This window comes from Mercenaria mercenaria, chromosome 7, assembly GCF_021730395.1.
Source record: "Mercenaria mercenaria strain notata chromosome 7, MADL_Memer_1, whole genome shotgun sequence".
Lineage (NCBI taxonomy): Eukaryota > Metazoa > Mollusca > Bivalvia > Venerida > Veneridae > Mercenaria > Mercenaria mercenaria.
The window spans coordinates 29,690,417-29,716,068 of record NC_069367.1 but is presented as its reverse complement, the minus strand read 5'-3'; the positions used below and the strand labels follow the sequence as shown (position 1 = coordinate 29,716,068).

The window sequence follows — 25,652 nt, the reverse complement described above, 5'->3', positions numbered from 1 at the left end:
TGGACATGGAATATAATATAGTTTATATTACAACAGCTTCCATTTTCTGTGGCATTCCTATCTCGTACACACGTACACGGTGATCCATAAACCGGTGAGCACGTACTTGTGTTGAATGTAATGTAATATGGTTTGGTTATGTACATACTTGAAACTTTCGTTTCATAAAAAGCATGTTTTATACATTCACCACTCGATTCAAAATGATTCAGCATTTCCTAAAGTGTAAGGGTTTTCAAAATGACTGGTGCTGACAGGAACATGTTAAAATAGCATTGATAACTGGTACAGTTAATTAAAGAAATATTTCTGGTAGTTAAAAAACATTTTTACTTGTAGAGAATCGATTTGTATAAAAGGAGACAATGTTTGTCTTGCCTGTATGCTGATACAGCTCTGTGTATGTCATGTAACAAATAAACAGGGAGACTAAAAAATGTTTTTAATTTCATTTCAGATATATTTTATTTGTAGGTTAGACACATACAATTTTCAAACTTTTCAATAAACATTAACGTTGGGTATAAACAGGTCCATACATATTATAATAAAAACTAACGACTGTAAAAAATCATGCATAATTGAAAAGGACAGTACTGAAAAAAATTCAAGTGACTATGTATATAATAGCAGTATGTTATTTCAAACATATCACAGCAAAAGGTTTCTTATAATGATAGTTTTGTGTCTTAAGATTATCAAGAATAGCATTTTGTATCACTGTAGAAGTTCAACAAAATAGTTTATATCACAGCTCATTTTAGCCAAACAATATCACAGCAAAGGTAACAACAGTTTCGTCTAAAAATATTTCACCTAATAAGATCATGATAAAATTACCTCACCTAACATATTTCACATAAATGAAGAAGACAATCACTGTATATCAATTTCACAGTTCAGAAAGAATAGATTTCAACATATAATAAAAAAAACAAGGATAAATATCAAACTACAATTAACATACATCGTAAAAATGACTTGCCACTAGATTAACTTCATAATAGCATTTTTTCACAACAGATGATTACCTCATTAATGTCTGTATAGTATTGAAACAATACATGAATATTATATTTGACTGCAAATGAAAAATTAGGTAAGTATTTAAGCTTATTAGTCATAACACCCACTGAAAGGCTTGCAAGTCAATAGTCAAAAGTGTGGACAGAGGGCCAAAATATTGTCCAGTAAGTCATTCAATAAGTGCATATTACATGCATAGATAGACAGATCTTTATTTTTCCTCTAATATTTCATTTATATTTTTCCTTTTCCAGTCTAGTAAACATGGACGCAATGGTCAACCAGTAGAAGGTGTTGACTGGTGATTTATATAAGTATATGTAATAAAGGCCCTAAAGATTTTTATAATATATAGTGCAAACTGTTTTAAGAGACCGCTTAAGGGAAAGCCAAAAAGTGGTCTCGTAAGACAGGTGGTATTTTAATGCAGGTTCAATCTATATGAAATGCATTATAGAGGGATCTAAAATTAATGGTCTTATAACATAGATTTTTGCATAAATACCGGTGGTCTCTTAAGCAAGTTTGACTGTATATATATCTTACAGGTGTAGAACTAAATTGCATGAAACAATTACAGAGTATTTTTGCTTATAGAAAAGTGTGTAATATTTACACAAATCTTGACACAAGTCCATTAAATAGATTACAAAATGTACAAAAAGTTGTCAACCTAGTATTCGCAACAAGTCTTGCCACACGCCTCGCGTCCCCTAGTACCGGCTTATTTAGTGGAATTGTATTATAGTAAAGATAAAATCCATGATTGACCAATATAACGCTTATGTTTCTCGTAGAAACTTCTATGAACTACTATAAACTTCACACTATGTATTATATTCCTTAATATAAAAGCTCGTTTTGCCAAAAATTAGGTTATGTACACTAACTGCTATTAACCTATATACATTGTTAACTTCATGCTTTAATGCTATAAAATTGCATGACTTTTGTAAACATATTAGGTTCACTCATATTTCTTTTCCTTCCAGTGGTACAATTTTACATATTCGCCTAAAACAATTACAAATCTAAGTAAAATCTTTTATGGTTGATTTGACACTACTCTACTAATTTATCAATATATATATGTGTGTGTGTGTGTGTGTGTGTGTGTGTGTGTGTGTGTGTTTAATTGTCTTTCTTGCGTTTGAAATTGACAGATTTTAATTATCAAAAACATGAGTATGTGTTAATATGTTTTACTACATCTACGCTTCTTCCATATTAAGATTTATAGACAGCTTTCACATGCTTCGTCATGTTTTGTTTCCTTACGTTTTAACCGTTTCATTTCCCAACGATTTATATAATTCAATGGGAGACACAATATCCCTGAAACTACTATCGATATTCCTGCCAGATAAAATGAACCGTCGTAGTTTCCTGCGTTGTCAGCCAACACACCTGAAATGGATTGTAGAACACTTATTACATTTTTTAATTGTGTTTTTTTACTTTCCGTTTTGTATATGCTTTATCCATTCCGATATATTCCAACAAAATGATTACATTATGCATGCCTTTCGTGGGACATATAAAGGATACTTTAATTTCAACTTTTGTCTTCAATGATATAACGAAATGCGGTTCAAATAAATACCTAAAATAAGTTGAATACGCCATTTTGTTTTACGTTGCCATAGGACGAAAGAGGTTTATATATTAATCAAATAGTGAACTGCTCATAACTTTCTCATCTTAAGCTGACTTAAGAAATTTATTGAACTATTTTAACTGATTTAAGAAAATTGAGTGGGCAGAATAAAAATAAAAACCACGTTACATTCACTCAAAAATATTTGCTCGTAGAATCTAGAAACAGTCAGATCTAAAGCGACTTGCCAAAGCTTTCAAGCTAATGGAAGTTAAATTAAAATGTTTAAAAATTGTTAACAAGCAGTTTTAATGCAACTCGAATGTCACGCTGTTAATAAAAGTTCTACAAGTTTTATATGTGAATTTCTAATCCAAAAGCGGATATGCCTATACCCGCTCGTAAAAAGCATTTTAACTGCATTGGCTTATTTGTTTGCACTTGTAGATGCATGAATAAGAATGTGCTAAATGAATTTACCTGCTACCGGAGGTCCTATTATTGCAGCAATTCCTTGTAACATACACACGATGCTATAAAACGGATCCGTTTGACCAGGTCCCGAGAGATCGTGTGATATAATTGGTTGAAACGTAATAAACACAGCTGAAACAGATTTAAGTATATTCTAGGACTTCAAATACTGAACATCATAATGGTAGTTCACAAATACCATTTCATCGCTAATACAATTATAAAATTGTCCTTTGTAGTGTACAAGATATTGACAAATTCAAATACGGTTCCCTGCTTAAAATCGACCCAGTACTTCATGAAAACAACACCATAGTGTTTAAATGAATTATAAAACCACAACCACTGCAAACCAAAGTGTGTATATAAAAGTGATTTTGAAACTCATATTTCCCTACAAAAAGTTTATTACTGATATTGACGAGGATAGTTATTTAAAGATTTATTTTTAGCTTCAGATGATTCTTTTTCACCATTTTGACAGATTACTTACCATACACAAATGTATATAAATATATCAGAAGTCAAAAGAAATATATTTATAGTGCATAAGGTTAAATTAGCAACGAATCAAGTTTTATATATGGTTTTGTGTAGAGATCGAATAAAGATAAGGAGCTTTAACTGATTGTCGTCAAGTCTGACAATAAAATTTATACATTGATTTACATGATCTTTTACAATATTATTCTCATCCTGTGGCGATAACTGATAAGTTTTTGTATGTTTCAGTCCATTTTGTAATGTTTCTATGTAGTAAATGCGTTACAAACTGATATCATTAAAAGCTTTGTCTGCAAGAGTTAAAATAAAATTAGTATGAAACTTAGATATAGTTCCTTCAAATTTCTAAGTGAGAACATGGGTTTAAGAAGAAATAAGTATAGGTTTGATTCATAGCATTATTATATTTTTAGACACCACTTTTAGCATAGCCATCAATAGACCGAGTTATTTCAGGGAGAACTGTAGTTTTTAAAATATCACATTTTATAGAGTGACCGATTAGAACTCGTTTGTTGGATGCCTATGGCTCCTCGTACAAGCTTACTGAGTCGTTTAATTTGTTTGAAATATATGCTAAAACCACTTTGACTTCATAGATCTTTTTCTCAATCCTATTTTATATTCGTCCTTATCAAACTCCTAGTTAAAATGAAACTACGAGCAGCTTTATAATAGCTGTATCGGTAACACTGGCATTTTGTTCTTCTTATATGTACCAATGTAGATATTTAGGACAATCTGTAAAGAATTGTTTCATCTCTTGTTCACTGTAAATAAGACTGTTTTAAACTTTAAATGACACTGCTTAAATACTTTTATGTCTAATTCTTAGATTTTAGATATTAATCATTAGTGATTATTATGATGGATTTTTTAATTTATGATAATACCGGTAATAATAAATATGAGTATGTTTTAAAATTATGTCTGGCTTTTTATAGGAGAAGTCAATTTTATCTGTTGCAGTCTCTTATAATTCATATATGAATGACATTGTACACTGTATTAATGTTTTTGTATGCAATGTAATTGATCTATGTTGTATATTGATGTACAGTGAAGAGACTATAATAAAGAATAAAATAGGGTTATTATAACAGTAGCTCGATCTGGGATGCTGTATTCGGCTCTCGTGGATATTTGCCAGATCGGATCTCACGAGGCGCGCAAGCGCCGAGTGTGATCCGACCTTGCAAAATCCACGAGAGCCGAATATAGCATCACAGATCTAGCTACTGTTATAATGACCCTTTTATTATATACCTCTACCATTTTGTTTGTTGTTTTGTTATTGAACGAAATCTTCAATATTTATCGATATTAAAATGGAAGTAAGTGAAGTTTTTATGTGCGCTATTTATAGAACTGTGTCAGGTTTTGCATATTAATGAAAGTAGTCCGGAAGCATATAATCCGAAAGGTACAATACGGAATCTAAAAGGTACAATACGAAATTTTTTTCTGCCTGTTCATATTTAATTGTGAAATACAAGCCGAATTTTTCACAGAATTTATATAGGTATATAATAAATATAAATATAAGGAAAACCCTGAGCAAAGTATTTCAGATAAAGCTTTAATAAAAGATAAATATTGCAATTAAGAAAAACAAATTCTTTGCCTATGATTATCCCGAACACCCCACAGTACACAGCCGATATCGCATAAAGGGTGTATTTTGGCACAAACAGAGTTGCAACTCCACCGATTATTAACGCTACACCATCAATCGTTGTAGTATCTGCCCATTTTCTATCTGCAACCCAGCCGGCAGCTACCCGTCCTATTGTATTCAAAATCCCAATGATTGATATCAACATGGCGCCCTGTTGTGACGTCATACCAAAACTGTCAGCCAGATCCGGAAGAAAGGTGAATGGAATGTAAAATCCTGTTAGTAAATTAGACAATTTTAGATAATTGTTAAGTTATGAGCTGTTAAAAGATCACAAATTTCTGTCCTAAAACCGTCTTCGAGATACTAGTATGGAGGGTTTAAAAGGGTCTTAAATATTATTAAATGAGCACTTTGTTACAATTATTCTGATTTTATTACATGATTACAGTTAGTAAGCACTATCACGGTATTTGACTCGTCTGTCACTTCCGTCCCTAATTGTGGTTTCTTTTTATGCCAGGAACAAGTACAGCCTTTTAAATTTGTTTACATTACCGCCATAACATGTTACAAATACTTAAAGCTTGATGTTTTGCAACGCAGTATCTGATACAAGTTCTTTAGACATGCATCAAAAGAACATCGTACCAGTTTGAAAGGTAACTGACCTAATGCATTTAAACAGTATAAATCTGTAAACTTTATGTCACTTGAGCTGATGTGGTATTTATTTTGAAATTATAAAAAAACAAACATGGTCGCAGTCTCAACACTCGTGCTAATCACTCTGCAGTTACATGGACACTTTATTCTTTTAATAATTATCGATTTATCTAGCAGTAAAATGGTGTTGTTTTTTTCGAAAACAAAGGGCTTTTGCAAAATTGTTTTACCTATGTTGCATATGAAGCATGACATTCCATAAACCCAAAGTGATGGACTCTTTAACACTTCCAAATCAAAGAATGACGAGACGTCACAACTACAAGAAGACATACATCTTTTGTTTCGGCTGATGTGTTTCTTTTCTTGGTCCATTTTCCTTCTGATGTTTTTGTTATCTAAAGGTCTCAGCAGAGCTCCTAATGCTACACAATTCAGAATAATCGCTGACACTATCCACACTGCTCCTTTCCACGAATACGTCGTGATTAAGAAGTCCATTAGAGGTGCAAATACAAAACCAACGACACCACTGCCACAAAATGCTATACCAGCAGCTATACCTCGTTTAGAATTAAAGTACTGAGTAATCAGCACAAATCCTGGAAAATAAAGTAAACCAAGACCACTACCTGAAAAACAAAACAAAACAATTTAGTAACATGCTAACAATAAGTGGATTGTGACTGCGTAATATTGTAAAAAATGAAACCAAACAGTTTCTGGTACAGTTTGCGTTGTTCCAAACTAGATGAGTCGTGTCGTTGCCGTTGAACCTTCCTCTCTAGAAACAAGAGGGTTTGTCAAATTGATGCAGCAAATCATCCAGTGAAGATAATGTTTTCTAAGCTCATGTGTACGCTGTTCACACAGCAGAACACATTTACAAACTAAGCATATTGTGACCTTAATTTTTTGTTGATAATAACCGCAGACAATCACTCCATGGAACAATATGAATTCAATTTGATAGGTAGTTACCTTCAGTACTCTACTGAACGATGATCAACATTATCAAGCAAACAGCCAATTTTCTTCGAAGACGGCGAATTATTACCAGAATGTCTTAACAAGACAGGTAATAGCTCCTCTTAAAAATAACATACATTTGGGTAAAGAATTATTATTATTATTATTATTATACCAAATTTATATAGTGCCCTTTTCATGATAAACACGTTCAAAGGCGCTTTACATATAGCAAACGCAGCCACACAGGGCGCAAAATTCATCCTCTACTAGTACAGACACAGAGCGATCTGACCAGAGGGACAGAGTGAGATAAAGCCCCCAGAACAGATAGAGAGAATTCCTTTTTTAGATACAGACTTGTCCGGCTAACTTAGCCTAGCTCTTTGCGAATAGACAGTCTGGTTCTTTAACGTGCCCGGTGTATAGCACCGATACACGCGAATCCGTCTTACCTGGGAAGAACCAGTACAGGCCTCTAAGTTAGGTGGGAAACACTCAAGAGCATCGGCCCACATATAAAGAATCTATGTCAAACCTATGAAGAATACCACTTTTTGAAGTAACCAAATGTGTTCTTTTTATTTACAAATGGTCTTCATTCAAAAGGTTAAAGACACTGTACGAGGGGTTGATCTAAAAGTTTTGTCACTCAATTCATTGCGCATTTATTTATCATTATAAATGTATCATAAAGATTATAGAAATAATACCACGATGTAAACTAACAAAATTATGATTACTTGGATAAATATTATTTTCTAGGTTTGTTTCGTTTCAAGAACATAGGACTTCAAATTTCACCTCTGACAACATTTCGCCGCACGAAAAAGTAGCGTTTATTTCAAAAACAGAAAAAATAAGCCAACAAAATCACCAATTGACATCAAAAATGACACCTAACCATATAAAATTATAATAGTGTAACATTATGTCATCTAAAGCAGTCAATAGTCAAAACTATTATGGCCTCCTCACAGGTTTTAAGTTCGTTATGTATTGTTAAAGCTTGTTACTGCTGAATGACAAAATAACATTAAGTTCGTTATGTATTTTTAAAGAGCTTGTTATTGCTGAATGACAAAATAGCATTAAGTTCGTTATGTATTTTCAAAGAGCTTGTTATTGCTGAATGACAAAATAGCATTAAGTTCGTTATGTATTTTTAAAGAGCTTGTTATTGCTGAATGACAGAATAGCATTACGTTCGCAATGTATTGCTAAAGCTTGTTATTGCTTAAAGACAAAATATCATTTAGTTCGTTATGTATTGCTAAAGCTTGTTATTGCTGAATGGCAAAATAGCATTAAGTTCGTTATGTATTGCTAAAGCTTGTTATTGCTAAATGACAAAATAGCATTAAGTTAGTTATGTATTGCTATACAGCTTGTTATTGCTGAATGACAAAATAGCATTAAATTTTACTGATGTCAATAACGTCAGTGACGACCGAAAATCATCGTTACCATGATTTTTGTGCATGTCAATATCTCGGTAAGTAAGCAACACATTTTATGATATTTTCTAAATAAATATATTGCAAATACATCAAGGTACAATGGGAATTTTGTGTTTTCCCATTAGACATAGTTTTATGGCTCCAAGGACATTACTTCTGGATGAAACTTCGTATATGTTTAAGGTAGTGGATTTCGGCATTTTCCGGTTTTTTACTAACACCGTTTGCGCGTTGAGCTATATTGACGACCGAAGGATGCCAAATTGCCTAACGACCATTCATAATCATACGGAAATTGCCGAGTGTCATTACGGGTCCACTACCTTAAATTGGATATGCAGCTTGTAGTCAGTGGACTTTGGGTAAAGGTTTGACTTTATGTCACCCGCTATAAGACCAAAAATTGAAAACCGAATATATTTTAAATACTTAACCTCCAAGTGCACCGTAGAGAACAATCATCACTTGTACATTAGGAGAGAAGGTTGACAGGAACAGAGATACAGATGCCAGTAATCCGCCAAAAATTGCCACTTTACGCATTCCGAACTGTGAAATCAGAATACTTGCTACAGGACCTGTTGCAAAAAACAACGAAGATTAATCGTTTGTGTCTTATACACGCATATATACTTGTGACTTGGAACTTCCGCCAACATTCTGACCCAATGAGAGTATGCAACTTCTTGCTGCTGTGCTTTATATTAGTGGATAGTTTGTTGATTTTCATTATAAACATGGGTTAGACTCCACATTAGTGCTTTTGCCACTGTAATTTCTCAGATGGTGCCCAAATAAAAATGTAAAATGAACTGTTAAAAGTTACAAAGGTTGTTAAATTACATACCTAATTGTTCAGGAGAGGTACATTATAATAGTTATGTAATTCAACAACCTTTTATAACTTAAACAGTTCATTTTACATTTGTATACTTGGAGAACTACGACAATAAATCCATAATCGTTCAAGGCAATCAAGTAGTAACCTCTCATTAATGCAAGTGTTTCGTTCTCGTTCTTATAAGAGACTCAGTGCAGCATGTACATTAATGCATCAGATAAAATCTACAAAACGATCCTTAGGAAGCATAGAATGTAACCAAGGAAACTAAAAGAAGTCTCGTTTTGTTAAGTCTGTCCGTGAATGGTAAATTAATGCACAAAACCCCTCACGCCCCTAACACCGGCTTAAGTGGAACTCTAAGTTAAGGCTACTTACGCAAGAGATACTGTTATCACATACATGTGCTCCTTCTCGATTTCATGAAATTGATATTGCACGGTATTATTGCACAGCTATGTTGCACGGACCTGAATATATTGTCAATGAATCAAAAACCTTAATATATTGGACACATTTTTATGTTTATTATTTATGACGCTGATATTGTAACTATGTATTTTAATCAGCAACATTAATTTACCTGTTTTATTTGTTAACTTTATAATGTGTTTTTGTTTTCAGTACTGAATATACTGAACTCATTCAATGAAAGCTCGCATTATTTAATCATATCTTAATTGTTGAGTACTGAAACCACACTCATTTGATATCCGTATATACAAAAGTAAGACTATATAATATGTGTTTCAGTAACGTTGAACGTAACGTCGAAATAGCGCGTAAATGGATCTTTTACGATCGGGTAGTCAGGTTGAAAATCGGTGTGTAGAAACGACATTAATAGTTAACCTCATCTTTGTAGACGACACAATGCACTCAATGACGCCTTCTATATTCTATATAATGTCGCCATTTTGTTTGAGGATTTTTGAAAAAAAAATAATAAACCTCTGAAGCAGACGATAAATAGGATTATCTAACAATAGGGAACCGCACCCAGCCTTTCAAAACAATAGAAACGTACGTCACGGGCTCATAATGCGTGTATACAATAGAGGTTATTATATATCAATATTAAAACAATCATGGGGATCATGAGACATCTCGACGGGTCCGTTCTTGTTCCAGTGACAATAGTTTTATTATTCCTAATCTTTGATCGATCATAGGCCATTGTTCTACCATGATAATAGTATGGATTGCCATACTTTTTAATACTATCTACAAAATTAACTAAAATTTCAAAACTCTATCCAGCATAGAACGTATCAATTACATAAAGCGAAAAGACTTAAATCAATACAAAAAGCACAGTTTTTTATGGAGTCAATATTTTGACCGCACCCGGGCGCTACTTTAACGGTAAGACTTCTATAATAGCAGACGACGGTCAGAAGGTCAGGTCCATTCATGTTCCAGTTACGTCACCATAATGTTCCGGTAAGGACAGTGGAGGGGCCCAACCCTAATTTCCAAAACAATAAAACGAAGGTACGTCATCCAGATGGATCCGTTCTTGTTCTTGTCACAGACAATAAAAATGATGACATTCTTTTAATATAATATCGGACTCTTGAAATATATTTACACCTCAGTAGACATAAAATTTGTCAAGCTATCTTTCACGATAGAGTTCGTTTTATAGAAAACATAAGGGCTATATATAGGGTGTAACCTTGAGCTTTAAATACAAATAACAACCACAGTAACTTTGTAAAATCTTATTTACAAAATTATCTACATTCTATACAATACATTAATACATTGAAATTAATTAAAACAAACTATTTACAAATAGGTATAAGCGAATTTAGGGTGTTTTAAATCTAACAGTACATTCCATGTAAATCACTGGCTTATTCCCAGATGCTAATGTTTTAGAATACTAAAAGTATGCGACTGAGTGTGCAAATGGGCTGAAGACAATGAATTACTGACCGAATTTCAATACGGCTTTAGAAAAAAACAACTGTAGACTGTATTGTTGCTCTATTTTCTATTATTGACATGAAAAGAAAAAGGTTTATGCATCATTCATAGATTTCCAAAAATGTTTTGATATGATATACCGGAATGGTATTTGGTTCAAATTGCTTAATGATGGCGTGTCTTCCAGTTGTATCTATGTTGCGAAGTATGTACAATTGTGTTAAATCTTGTGTGAAAGCAAATGGGTCTCTTTCCGATTATTTTGACAGTTATATGTGTGTTTAACAAGGGGAACCACTCTCGCCTCTTTTGTTTTTTTTTTCGTAAATGAAATGTATGAAAATTTGCAATATAATAATAATGAGACGTTCAACTTGGATGAATTACAAATATACCTCTTGTTGTTTGCCGACGACACCGCTTTATTTTCATATTCTAAGGAAGGCCTACAATTGTTACTTCACCAACTGCAAACTTATTGTAACAAACTGGACATAACTGTAAATGTTGATAAAACAGTCTTTATGGTGTTTAAGTCTGGCAACAGATTAGAGAATGTAGGATTGTATTATAATAATGAACAATTAAAAGTTGTTAAGATATTAACGTATTTAGGTGTTACGCTTTCGTCGAAGTCGAATGGAAACTATTTTCAAGCTCAAAAATCATTGTCTATTTTTTTTTTTTTTTTTTTTGGTTGGGTTTAACGTCGCACCGACATAATTTTAGGTCATACGGCGACTTTCCAGCTTTGATGGTGGAGGAAGACCCGAGGTGCCCCTCCGTGCATTATTTCATCACGACCGGGCACCTGGGTAGAACCACCGACCTTCTGTAAGCCAGCTGGATGGCTTCCTCACATGAAGAATTCAACGCCCCGAGTGAGGCTCGAACCCACATCGATGAGGGGCAAAATCATTGTCTAATCAAGCATTAAAGGCGTTATATTCTTTGAATACATTGTTTGATAAAGTTTCTTTGAATGTTGTAGAAAAGGTAAAACTTTTTGATTGCATGATTGTACCAATACTGTCATAAGGATCAGAGATTTGGCGATTTTATAAAGCACCTGATATAGAAAAAATACATCTCAAATTTTTGAAACAGGTTCTACTTGTGCGACAGCAGACAACAACTTCAGCAGTGTTTGGTGAATTTGGCAGATTTCCTTTATCGCTCAAGTTAGAATTATTAAGTATTGGCACAGAAGCACGAAATCTCCAGACTCCTTTTTACATAAATTGATGTTTTTAGCCGATGCAAATGGAATATTAGTGAATAGTTGATCAAACAAATGTGAAAAGTTTACTGTTTGATCTAGGATTTTCATACTTATGGAATTATAATGATATTAGTAATGTTCAAATAAATGCAGTAATACAAAGAATATTTGATCATTATTTACAACAGTGGCATTAAGAACTTAGTACATTTTCAAAATTAGAAAGTTATAATGTCTTCAAAAATGACTTTTGCAAAGAAAAGTATTTGTCATGTATTGATAATATAAAATACAGAACAGCTTTATCTAAGTTCAGATGCTCTACACATAAATTGGCAATCGAAGAAGGTAGATTCAGAAATATTGAAAGGAGTCAGCGATTATGTACAAAATGTAATACGCATCAAATTAAAAATGAATACTATTTCTTATTTGTTTGTCCTTTTCTTTATGATTTAAGGAAACAATATTTGCCAAAATATTACTGTGTTTGGCCTAGTGTTCATAAATTCAAATCTATTATGATTTCAACTCAAAGAACAAACTTGTCAGTTTAGGAAAATATATTTACTTCGCAACACTTAAAAGAAATGAAGCAATTGGATGACTACTATTATCCTAGCTGCTAATAAAATGAATGAAATGTTATTTACTTGTGTATTAATGATGCTAAAAATATTTATAGTTGATTGTACATTCATATCCCGGCACAACCAGTTTTCAACTGCTTAACAAGTTTTCTGTGCAGTTTTGTACAAATGCAAGTCCAAATCTTTGGTTTATTGTCTAACACTTTCTATCAGCATAAGTGCTATAAAAGCATACCATTTAAGTTTCAAGTTTCTAACTGATCGAATCCCTGGCAGGATGATTTTGAAAGCCATCAGTAGGAAGTCATGCTGAAAATTTACAACCTAAATTCAACCGCAGGTGGTATTTTCCTTCCAGCAAAATGAAACAGCACTAAACTTTTACTGCAGTTTCATTACAACATTGCAAACATAATAGTTACACCCAAAATTCAAGTCTGGCAACAAACACTAAAACCAACATGGCAGATCAATATACTGTAGGTACACTTGCCTAAATTGGCACCTAAATTACAGGGGGTAGTGTAAAGTAAATGGCAGCCAAAAGTTAGTGCATTATCTAAAGAACTATATCATGTGCTCAATTACTCCAGAGAACCAGGGTGTCACATCTGCTACATTGATAGCTGTCACATATGATGATGTATTATATAATTGCTAAGCTTTTGACACTCCAAATATTTCAAATTGCTTAGAAAATGAAGAAAACTGTTGCAAGGACAGGCATCATGATTGCATTGTCAAAATAATTTAATAATAGTATGCTTCACAATTCTGGCAGTAAGCATGTGTTAAGCAATAAACATTTAGTGCAAAAGATATATAAAACTGATATTGGCTTAGGCAAGAATAGGTAGTAGACTAGGAAAGATGCAGGTTTTTTAGTAATAAGAAAAACCGCATGAAAACATAGTACTGCTACATAAATGGAATTTATATAATTTTCTAAGTACCAAAACTGAAGGAGAATAGGTTCATAACATGTTCTGTCTCTGCTGTAAACAGTGAAACAATCACAACTGATAAATTTGGCTTGTAAAGATTTTTATCATACAAAGTCCTAGGCGGTCGAAAATAGGTTGTGTTTGAAAATAGGTTGTGTGGGGATACTTTTCTCTGATATGTGTATGTACCGCCACATTGTAATTAGCGATGAAGTATAAGTTTTTGCCGAATAAACTTTGACTTTGACTTGACTTGTTATAACCGCAACTTCTTTTTATAACACTTTTGACATAGACACTTCAAATGAAAAATAAAATCGCATAGTTATATTTTCTATTTTAGTTACAATTTTTGGTATCGTATATTTGATAACGTAAAGCAAATACCTATAAGTGTCACTTTTACCTACAAAATATAAATCTGTGTTTTCCGTATTTATATATTGACATAATGTGTAGCTAGTAAGCCATTTATGGCTAACTGTAGTGCCAGTCAGTATTTTCTAGAAAATATTAATGGTAACGTTTAAAGTAGGCTGTAACGTAGCCTGGGAAGCCGTTGATAATATTTGTGCTTTGTCAGAAGAAATCATACCTAATATTTATGCATTAAAGATATCACTTAATTGGCGCTAATTAGTGTTAATTGGCATTCATCGAGTTTCTGATATTATCAACGCCTGGGGAAATCGGAAGGAGTTTCCATGTAACTACTGATTATCGATTTTCTATAGTTAGGCTTATTAACATGTGATCATATCTGCGCGTGTTTGAATCGAAAACGAGTCAATGCTGCCGAAATTTCGACAATATTCGTAGATCACTAGGTCTGCATTAAAATAACATCTTGCTAGCCATGACGCAAATTTAAGTTTATACTGACATATTTAAAAGTTGTTACAACTTGCTGGAAAAGCTATGGGAGGTACAAACTGGTATTTGTATATGGACCGGAAATGTTCGGAAAACGTTCGGAAGTACACGATTCCGATCTGTTTTTTTCCGTGAGAATTCCGTTTCTATATTTAGCCATGGATTATTGCTTTCAGAAGTTATCGTTCTTTATTGGCATTCATCGGGTTTCTGATATTATCAACGCCTGGGGAAATCTGAAGGAGTTTCCATGTAACTACTGATTATCGATTTTCTATAGTTAGGCTTATTAACATGTGATCATATCTGCGCGTGTTTGAATCGAAAACGAGTCAATGCTGCCGAAATTTCGACAATATTCGTAGATCACTAGGTCTGCATTAAAATAACATCTTGCTAGCCATGACGCAAATTTAAGTTTATACTGACATATTTAAAAGTTGTTACAACTTGCTGGAAAAGCTATGGGAGGTACAAACTGGTATTTGTATATGGACCGGAAATGTTCGGAAAACGTTCGGAAGTACACGATTCCGATCTGTTTTTTTCCGTGAGAATTCCGTTTCTATATTTAGCCATGGATTATTGCTTTCAGAAGTTATCGTTCTTTATTAAACACCCGCATATTTCGGGTGTAATATAGGTGGCGCTGCGGTCGGAAAACAGGTTTCCCCAGGCTATCAATTTGCAGGAAGAAAAAAAGTTAGAAATTGTCAGACTGGATTCCCAGGCTAGCTGTAATGTAAAAAGAACCCGACTGCCAGATGGCAGAATTTCTTGAATGATAGCTCATAATTATTTTATGCTTTAAGAAAATCATAGCATAGGAATATCCCTAGAGGGTTGATGGAGGTACATGTAATTGTCAGCTCAAGGATCGCCAGTATTGATAAAATAAAGAAGCAGACGAAAAATTTGATTTTTTACGCGTAACGTAAAACCTTAAACCATACAACACTATTTTAAAATTCGATCGTATTAGATCCTATAATTGAGGGTGGTTGGGGGTGGGGGGTATTTAAAGTAAAAGCAGACAAACGCTTTTATCCGCATGGGTGGTTATTAAAAAGGAAGTTTAAACTGCAGAGTGGTTTCTTTATGAATGGGATAATGCCAATATAATAGTACGGTGTATTTATTTAAATGCTACGGTACATTACTTGTTTACACCGGCTTCTCAAAATTGGCACGCGCCTAATAATAATTGATGTTTAGATAATGACAGAGCAAATAAGTGAAAGAAATGAATATAATGTGTTCCATTTATTATTATAATAGCTAATACAGTTTTTTAATATGTATTCCTTCCTAATTTCAGCCATAACCAGTCAATATGGTGTTCAGTTGCCCCGAGTGTGATTTTTCTGCAAAAATGAAAGTCAATTACTAAAACACAAGCGAGCAGAACACCATTGGCGATTTCTGATGTGACATTCGCGATGCAAGATTCACTCGAAAGGCCAACTTGGATCGTATTATGGAGAAACAGAACTATGAATAACGTCAAATGTTCCGCGTGTGGACGTTGCTTTAGTCGACACGACAATCTGCAACGACATAGTGTCGAGAAACACCAAATAGGGGGTAGAGCGCAAAAAAGACCTTCCGAACGCTCTGCAGCCATCGATTTTGTAAACTGACTTAGAAAAGATGATGATGCCAGGGCTTTTTAGCCATATCTTTGATCACAGAACAGCATATACTGAAGTTCAGAACTACAGGCTCTACATACAAGGTCATTTTTAGGACACTGAAGTGACGGAAGATATACTGTCTACTTTCATAAGACTGTTTATTGCAATATTTTAGGATCTGATCAAGGGAACTAAATCACAAGACTTGGTGCGGCTCACAGTACAAAGCCCGTCCTTGCACTATCCAATTGTGCTACCATTTATGAGAATAGCTGAACTCGCAGCGGACAGAATTGAACGTGTACAACAATGTAATGAGGAATTCACAATCGACGAGTCCTTAATAATGAGGTGACTATTGTGGACATGCCCAATGGAGGTAGTCGGAAGAGATGCAAATATATAAACACACTAACAAGTTTTTGTTAAATTAACGCTGTATTATACGTATACAAAATGATGACGATCTGTAATGTGCTAGAGAGATCGTTACAGCAAAAGCCAAGGTAGATCAGCGTAAGGATTGGAATAACAGTAGGCAAGGCCGAAGTGTTCAAGAGAAATTAGCTAAAGATCTTCACGAAAAGGCTAGAGTTGCACTTAAAATTTGTGGAATAGAAGAAATAAAACAAGAGCACCGCCTTGCATGTGCAGACGCCATAATTCTTGCAAAAAGCAGGATGGAGTTATGTTTCTTGCTGTACAGAGTCAGCTTTTGATGGTGAACAAGTGTTGCAAGTTTTAAAGCAATAGCTTTGATAGTTAAGGAGAAAAGCTGACCTAAACACAAAACTTAACCAAGAAATCTGATTTTTCTATGTCGAAAAGGGGCCATAGTTCTTGGAAAAAGCAGGATGGAGATATGTTTCTTGCTGTACATGGTCAGCTTTTGATGGTGAACAAGTGTTGCAAGTCTCAAAGCAAGAGCTTTGATAGTTTAGGAGAAAAGTTGACCTAAACATAAAACTTAACCAAGAAATCTGATATTTTCTAAGTCCAAAAGGGTCCATAATTCTTGCTAAAAAGCAGGATGGAGTTATGTTTCTTGCTGTACAGAGTCTGCTATTGATGGTGAACAAGTGTTGCAAGTTTTTAAGCAATAGCTTTGATAGTTTAGGAGACAACGCCGACGCCGATCAAGTGATGACAGTAAGTCATCATTTTTTTTTTTTTTTTGCCAAAGAAACAGATGAGCTAACAATTCCATGAAGTATTACAGGGAAACAAGATCTATGTCATAACAATAGTATCATCAATAAAGTACCCGAACAAGAGAAGAAGATATGCCTCTACTACCATGGTCATCACTACTATGTGATCACTAGTATGCCTGCTTTTCTATCCAGGAACTACTTTTATACCACATGTCAGAAATGATATGATCATAAGGAAGAACATTAATGTAACTCTTTTTGCCGTTCTTGTCGCTAAGTAGACAATGACACAAAAGAGGACTGGCTCCGTTACGATAAATGTAACATGTTATTTCGGGGTCAGAATTGCTTTGACCTTCATATGAAATTAACGGTGAAGGGGAATTCGACTTGTAATGCCATCATTTGTTGTACAGATTGTTGGAAGACAGTAAATAAACAAATCGATAAAAAGCACGTGTGTGGACGGAGTAATTTAATTGCCATGTGTGTAAAAACTTTTTTCTGGAGGAACATCGGTATTATATTATACCGGAAGCCACAGAATTGCAGGAAGAACTTAATGCCATGTCCATTGAAGAATAAGTCACGATATTCAAAATGCGAGGACTCAAGATGATATAGTTGAATGTGTGATAGGATATAAACTTGACCTGTACGGAAAGTGTAAGAAGTGTTGTTAAGTCAGACTGCGGTGTTATAAGCACAAGCCAAATCTTTGCGTAGTTCAGAAAGTATGTACTGTTTGTATGGACGCAGATACGGAGTGTGATAATTGTGGACAAAGGGAGTATGTGTTTGCTGGTGAAAATGATTTGAACGATTTCTGTCAATGGTTGTTTTCAGATGAGAATTATCGGGCTACAGTACTATGTCATAATTTTCAGGGTTATGATTCATACCCTTTTCTACAATACCTTTACCAAAATTGAATTGTACCTACTATTATACCAAAACAGTGCCAAGATTATGTGCCTCACAGTGCCATCATGTAAGATAAAGATGATCGGATCAATCAATTTTCTCCCAATGTCACTGGCAAAATTACCTAAAATGTTTGATTTCGAGGAACTGTAAGAAAATCAAAGTGTTTAGTGCTTGGTGAATTCCCAGACATTTCATACTATAACCCATACATTCTGAGGCGTTGTTGTTTGAAATTTAGAGGGTTTTTTATAGATGTTACTGGCATTGGTCATTTTGAACGGTCTATTACTATTGCTTCTGCACGCAACTTGGTGTTAAGGATCAACTTTCTTCAATCTGAGACTATGGCGTTGATACCTCATCACGGTTACAATTCAGAACAAAAACAATCATGTAAAGCCATTCAATTGATTAAGTATCTGTCACAAATTGAAGGGCACAAAATTCAGTATGCTCGAAATGGGGGAGAAATGGCTACTATGAAACAGATCATTGGGAAAGTGTAGTCTTGGAATTTCACGGAGAGTTTTGGCATGTACATCCTGTAAAATACTCACGTTTGACTGCCAGTCCTGTGAACCAGCTGACCATGAGCGAGTTATTTGACAAAACTCTTGAGAAGAAGAAATACTTTGAAAATCTTGGTTACACGTATTAGTCTATCTGGGAGTCAAAATTTGATCAACATTGTCAGGACAATCCTTCATTGAAAGTCTTGAGATGGGCACTCCATTAGAATACGTTTTATGGAGGTCGCACTGACGCCTATACTCTATATATAAGGAGGCTTTTGAAAACGAAGACATTGACTAATATGACGTGACTTCTTTGTACCCTTGGGTCAACAGGACAGGAAAAATACCAGTAAGTCTTGATCCTGAATTTATCACGGAGGATTTTGAAGACAAAGGTTCCTTTTCCACCATTTCTACCAAGTAAAAAGAACGGTAAATTATTGTTTCCCCTATGTGAAACATGCGCTGATTCCCAAAAGCAATCGCCTTGAACACACATTGACGAAGAAAGAGATTCTGTGGGTACGTGGTTGACGGATGAAATAAGAAAGGCTATAAACGTGGGTTACAAAATTGTCAGAATGTACAAAATCGGACACTTTAAAGAAATTTCATAGTTTAATCCTGAAACTATGACATGAGGTCTGTTTAACACTTTCCTAAAAATTAAACAGGAGGTAAGTGGATGGCCTGACAGGTGCATGACATGACTGAAGAAGACAAACTGACGTACATTGAACAGTATGATCAGAAGGAAGGGATCCATCTCGATTACCATACAATCAGAAAGAATTCAGGTTATAGAGCCTTAGCCAAGCTCACGTTGAACTCTTTCTGGGGGGAATTTGGACAGAGGTCAAACATGTTCCAGGTTGACCTGATAGACGATCCTTCAGTTTATTTTGACAAGCGGACGTCAGACCGTGAAGAAGTGACATGTGTCAATAAGTCGTAGAAATGAGGTTGAAATATAAAGAGGTCTTTGTTGACACTAACCCCAAAACAAACGTAGTTATAGCCGCTTATACTACTGGCCAAGCAGGCCTTAAACTCTTTTTTTTCTATTTAGAAATTCTTGGACAGCAAGCTTTATACGTACGCTGATACAGATTCTGTTATTTTTACCACTAAACAGGATAATCTAAACCCTGTTTGGGTAATTATTAAGGTGACTTGACTAACGATATCCCCCAAACCCGTATTCATACCTTTGTGACCGAAGAACCTAAAATTATGGATAAGAATTACAGAGGCCTGACAAAGATTGGAATGTTACACATAGCAAAATAAGAGGCATCACTCTCAACTTAAAAAAAAACATCTTAAATGTAAATTTGATGTTCTGAAAACGTTGGTAACAAAACGCCCAGATGACAAAGTCACTGTATTGAATGCTCATAAAATCTCAACAAGTACTGTACAGTTGGGCACAGGTTGTGCAGGCTTGGGGTAATCGAATACAGTAATTGTAATCACCTGTAATTGATTCCTCAAATACAAGTATTCAAATGTATTTGATTACTCACCTCAATATGATTACATGTAATGTAATGTAATAAATTACAGTGAATTTTCTGTCTGTAATCATGATTACTTTTAATTACTCTCTGACTACTGGAGGAATAGTATGACACCAGGGTATAAATATATAAATTCACAATGCAAGTGATTATCTAATATGCTTGCTTCACTTCATCTGGAGAATATTCCTAATAAGTTCAATGTAGTCAAAAATATTTCAGTTCATTATTATCCCTAAACAATTGAGAGGTATGATAAATGCAGTTTGCAACAGTCTTAACTTATTAAGTAGAGACTTACCCTACTTACTTTACACAAGGGAAACAATCTGTTTATATAGTGAAATTGTTGAGTGAACACCGTTTGTTAATCCTACTCCTGTTATATCAGTGCAATGGAAAAGTAACCTATCTATGTTAAATGCTATGCAGGATAAGACAGGCATGCATCTAACAGTCCTGAAATTGATTGCTTTGATTTTCTCATATTTCTAGATATTTTTCTCATACTTTGACGCATATATATGGGTAATATAGATTGTTCTCTTTCCAGCAGTAGCATTTTCATCATATTTTACCTTGTGAAATTCTGTGGGTTTTGACTTTTCCAAAAAAATCACCTGTTTGTTGACAAATTTCACCACAGAAAATGTCACACTTTCCCCAGGGCATTAACTGATTTGATCTTTACATTGTTTACTATTCAGATTGCTAATCCTTGTGGCAATTAAACATGTTTTTTTCCTGCCTATAGGTAAAAAGTGCATAGTTTGCATGAGGTTCTAGGTCAATAGCCACCTAAGCCTACCATAAAGTCTTAGCGGAGTTGTCTCCATTTTTCCAAATATATTACCCGGGATCATTTTATTTCAGCTCAAATAACTTTTTTTCAAAAAATGATTTTTTTTTAGATTTTTTTCAGTCTTTGTACTTTGATGCAGTTCCACTGCCTATATTAAGGATAAAAAATCCACTGTGTCACCTACATTATCTACTGTGGATTCAGGTTTTATGCACAGGTGAGAAAATATGGCATTTAGCAGTTAATATACCAACAATTTACACAATGCCCCTGAGTAATACAAACATGATATGCCTGAATTGAAATCAGAATGTAATTATTAGATTAAGTCTAATTTATCCTTCAAAATGCACTGAGATTTTTGTGAGCAGTCCCTTCTCTGCATGATATAATTGCAACCAAACAGTCCTTTCAACACTTTACTGAAAGATTTCAAAGTGAGTGCTGAGTTATTTCTGTATACCCAAGGGTTGTTCAGGGCCAATAAAGGCCAACTGTAAAATGTGCCCATCCATAATTTCTGGGGGTACATTGTTGATACATTTTTTGTATCTAACTTTTCAACCCATTGACACAGTATTAATTGATTTTTTATAAAAATACCTGGAAGTATAAATACACAATATTAGAAAATGATTATGTTTTTTGTTTTTTTGTCACAGCTTTCAATAAAGGTTAAATAAATGCAATAAATTTCACAAGTTAATGATGATTAAGTGCAATGATACCCTACAGTGAGATACAATGCCAAACATGAAGTTTCTTGATTTCCAGATTAATGAATCATTAACTGCATTATCAAATCTGTGAATAAAGTTAGAAACCATATATTCAGTTATATATGCCTATATTCCTTTCATCCAAACAAATGGTTATAATGATTACTTGAGTGCAAGTAATGTAATGTAATTAATTACTGATGCAAATTTATAGTAATCAAATGTAATTGTAATTAGAAAATATTAAAGTAATTGTAATGTAATCAATTACTGACACATGTTATCAGCCCCAAGTCTGATCATGTGAACATTAGTGTTTGACAAACGTGTGATAAGAGACAATTATATTTCCTATCCATATGGATATAAGAAAAAATAAACACTGTAACGTTTTTTATAAAAATGTAAATGTGTTTTGTTCAATGTAAATAATAGTGTTCTGATTATTGTCATTATTTTGTTGTAAATTTCTGTAATATTGTAATACAATACCTGTTGAATATTTTTTTGATACTTGTAACATATTGAATAAAATGTATGAACATCTTCACTTGTATAGTTTTGAAGTGATATGAATCTGGTAATCGTAATACTTAACAGTTACTCCACCGTAAAGTCTATATACTGTCTAGGACTGTGACTAACAAAAAGAACTGGTGTGCCTGTAATATACCGGATTCAAGCGATTTGAAATCTTTTAATCTTAAAAGTATAAATTTAGTAACCATGGTAACCCTAACCCTAAACTTTAGTCAGTATATCATACATATTATACACTAAATGCGTGCGGACATGCAAAAAATGCGTATTTTTGCCTTGCGCTCCGATGATAACGATTTTGTGACATGCGCAGAACGACTGCACCAGATCTGTAATGAGAAACATCGATTGTCTAGACTTTAATTGTCTAAAAATGACAAAAATCCAACAGCAGAAGCCACGTTCAAAGAATGCAGCCTCTCCTAGGCGCAACAAGGATTTAGGCGTGGACGGTGGCTCGCATTTACACTACCGTCCGTGAACAGGCTCAATCAGGCCGAGCCTGCAACATTTTCGTTTATGTCGTGTAGGGCGACCTGTGGTTTTCCTCATTTTTATTTTATAAAAGTTGACTATACAGATAGATTGTCATTCACCAATCGACACAGTAATGATGAAGTCACGCCCGAGTGCGGTCAAAAGATTGACTCCATAAAAAATCTGTGTTCTCTTGTATTGATATAACTCTTATCGCTTTATGTAATGAATACGTTCTATTGTTGGGTAGAGTTTTAAAATTTGATTTCATTTTATAGATGATATCAAAAAGTATGGCAATCCGTACTATTATGATAGGACAATGGCCTATGATCGATCAAAGATTAGAAATAATAAAACTATTGTCACTGGAACAAGAATTGACCCGTCGAAATTACTCATGATCCCCATGATTGTTTTAATATTAATATATAATAACCTCTATTGTAAACACGCATGATGAGCCCGTGACGTACGTTTCTATTATTTTGAAAGGTTGGGTGCGGCTCCCTATTGTAAGATAATAATTTTATCGTCTGCTACAGAGGTTTAAATATATTGTCGTGTTTTTTTTCTTAAATGACTCCTTAAAAAACAAAATGGCGGCTTTTTTGAATGTGTCGTAGTCTGTATAGATGAGGTTAACTACTGACATTGTTCATGATTTCATAACATACCCTGAAATCCCGAAAATAAGCCGAGGATTATTTTAAATGGATTTGGCGGCTTTTTTTTTTTTTTTTTGATTCCGGCGAACTTTTGAGTCGTATATCCGGTAGGTGTATTTTCGAGTACCAAAATACTGCAGATACGGATGTCATATTTTTTGCTTTTTAGTAAAAACATCGTCGTCGATAAATATTTAAATTTCTGACAAACCTGTTTTGTTACCATAACATTATTACCCATAAAAATGTTTTGTCTGTCCTAACAAACAAATACAATAAGATTTAATCGCCAAACGGGTATTAATAACTTACACCATACGTGATAACCCCCGCATTGTGTGTGGACATAGATCTGCTATGTACATGCTGGTTACTTTTGCTATCTTATATGGTGTCCTAACAAGGAAATTGATACTATTTCTGATACAAAAAAAGTGGACGGCTTAATTTTGAGTGCGGCTAATTCATGAGCCCTTTTTGCCTGTAGTGAAATGGTGGCTTTTTTTCGAGACCGGCTTATTTTCAAAACTGGCTTATTTTCGGGATTTCAGGGTACTTAGGTTTTGTAATTAAAAAGGGTAATACTATTAGTCATAATTCTTTTAGAGATTTCCATAGCAGGCCATTTTTCAATATATACAGTACCAAGCCCATTATGTTAAGGTTCAGTAAACAATATGATGACACAATGTTTTCACACGGTGCGACGTTAAACCCAACAAAAAAGTTTTATTATCGAATTTCAAGGTTACAAGCATTTGGTCTAAAGAACAACAAAAAAGTGAAAAAACAAAAGTGGGCTAAACTTGCTAAAATTGCATTCGATATTCATTTAACGTTACTCGTACATCTGTAATTCAACTTGATATGTTTTGTTGGCTTAGGGCGATAAAAACCTGTAAACTGTCTTGTTGTGTACCTAGGCTAAGCTGATATGTTATCAGAGACCGAGGCCAATGCAATTTTGTACTAGATTTTGCAGTTCGTTGTATTTAATATTCAGCTTAATATTTAAATGTTTGCTTCCAATGGCATTGACGTGCTAGCAGTTGCGTAGGATATTTGTATTGCGTTGTACTCTATATTCAGCTAGATGTTTTTGTTCGCTTCAGACAAAAAATATCAATAAAGTGCATTTTTGCACAAAATAAGATAAGTAAGATATCTTGGGGGTCAAAATTATTGTGGAAAGATAATTTGTACCGGAATAATAAAATTGTTGTCGCTGAAACAAGAACGGACCTGTCGGCATGACTCATGATCCCCATGATTGTTGTAATATTAATATATAAATACCTCTATTGTATACACGCATTATGACCCGTGACGTACGTTTCTATTGTTTTTAAAGGTTGGGCGCGTCTCCCTACTGTTAGATAATCCTATTTATTGTCTGCTACAAAGGTTTTAAAATATTAATTTTTCAAAAATTAACTCCTCAAAAAACAAAATGGCGGCTTTATATAGAATATAGAAGGGGTTATTGAGTGGAGATGAGGTTAACTATTGACATTGTTCGTGATTTTGTACGATATTTAGGTTTTGGATAATATAAGTCATAATTCTTATAGCAATTTCCATAGCAGGCCATTTTTCAGTGTATACCGTACCAAGCCCATTATGTTAGGGTTCAGTATACAATATGATAAGATGCAATGGCCGCAATTACATTTACCTTTAAATCAACACGCATCGAGACGTAACGTATATCAACATTTTGATTTTTTGAACCAACCTTTACGTGCTACTAAATGGTCAAAGTTTTAAACGTAGACGTTTGTTGCTAGCTTGCAATGCACGGTCAATGTGATAAGGATTTTCAGTCACTTAATTATTTTCTTTTCCATTACTTACCAATACCAAGCGTTGCTCCATTGTACACTGATATAATCCTCGAGGTCAAACATTTACCCCTGTTAAAATACTGCAACAATCTTTGAATAAAATCCCAAAAGTAAATGCGATTCCATCCATTATAAA

At 34.0% G+C, this 25,652-nt stretch overlaps 1 protein-coding gene across 1 annotated transcript; it reads right to left on the bottom strand.

Annotated features, from left to right (window-relative positions):
- Positions 1 to 439: 439 nt before the first annotated feature.
- LOC123555975 (monocarboxylate transporter 12-like) lies at positions 440 to 25,652 on the bottom strand. Its single transcript, XM_053547944.1, has 6 exons — positions 25,527 to 25,652; positions 8,749 to 8,892; positions 6,116 to 6,517; positions 5,226 to 5,495; positions 3,104 to 3,229; positions 440 to 2,433 (listed from the first exon to the last, which is right to left on the bottom strand). The coding sequence occupies exons 2-6, from the start codon at positions 8,855 to 8,857 to the stop codon at positions 2,261 to 2,263; spliced, it is 1,080 nt and encodes a 359-aa protein (XP_053403919.1). The 5' UTR covers positions 8,858 to 8,892; positions 25,527 to 25,652; the 3' UTR covers positions 440 to 2,260.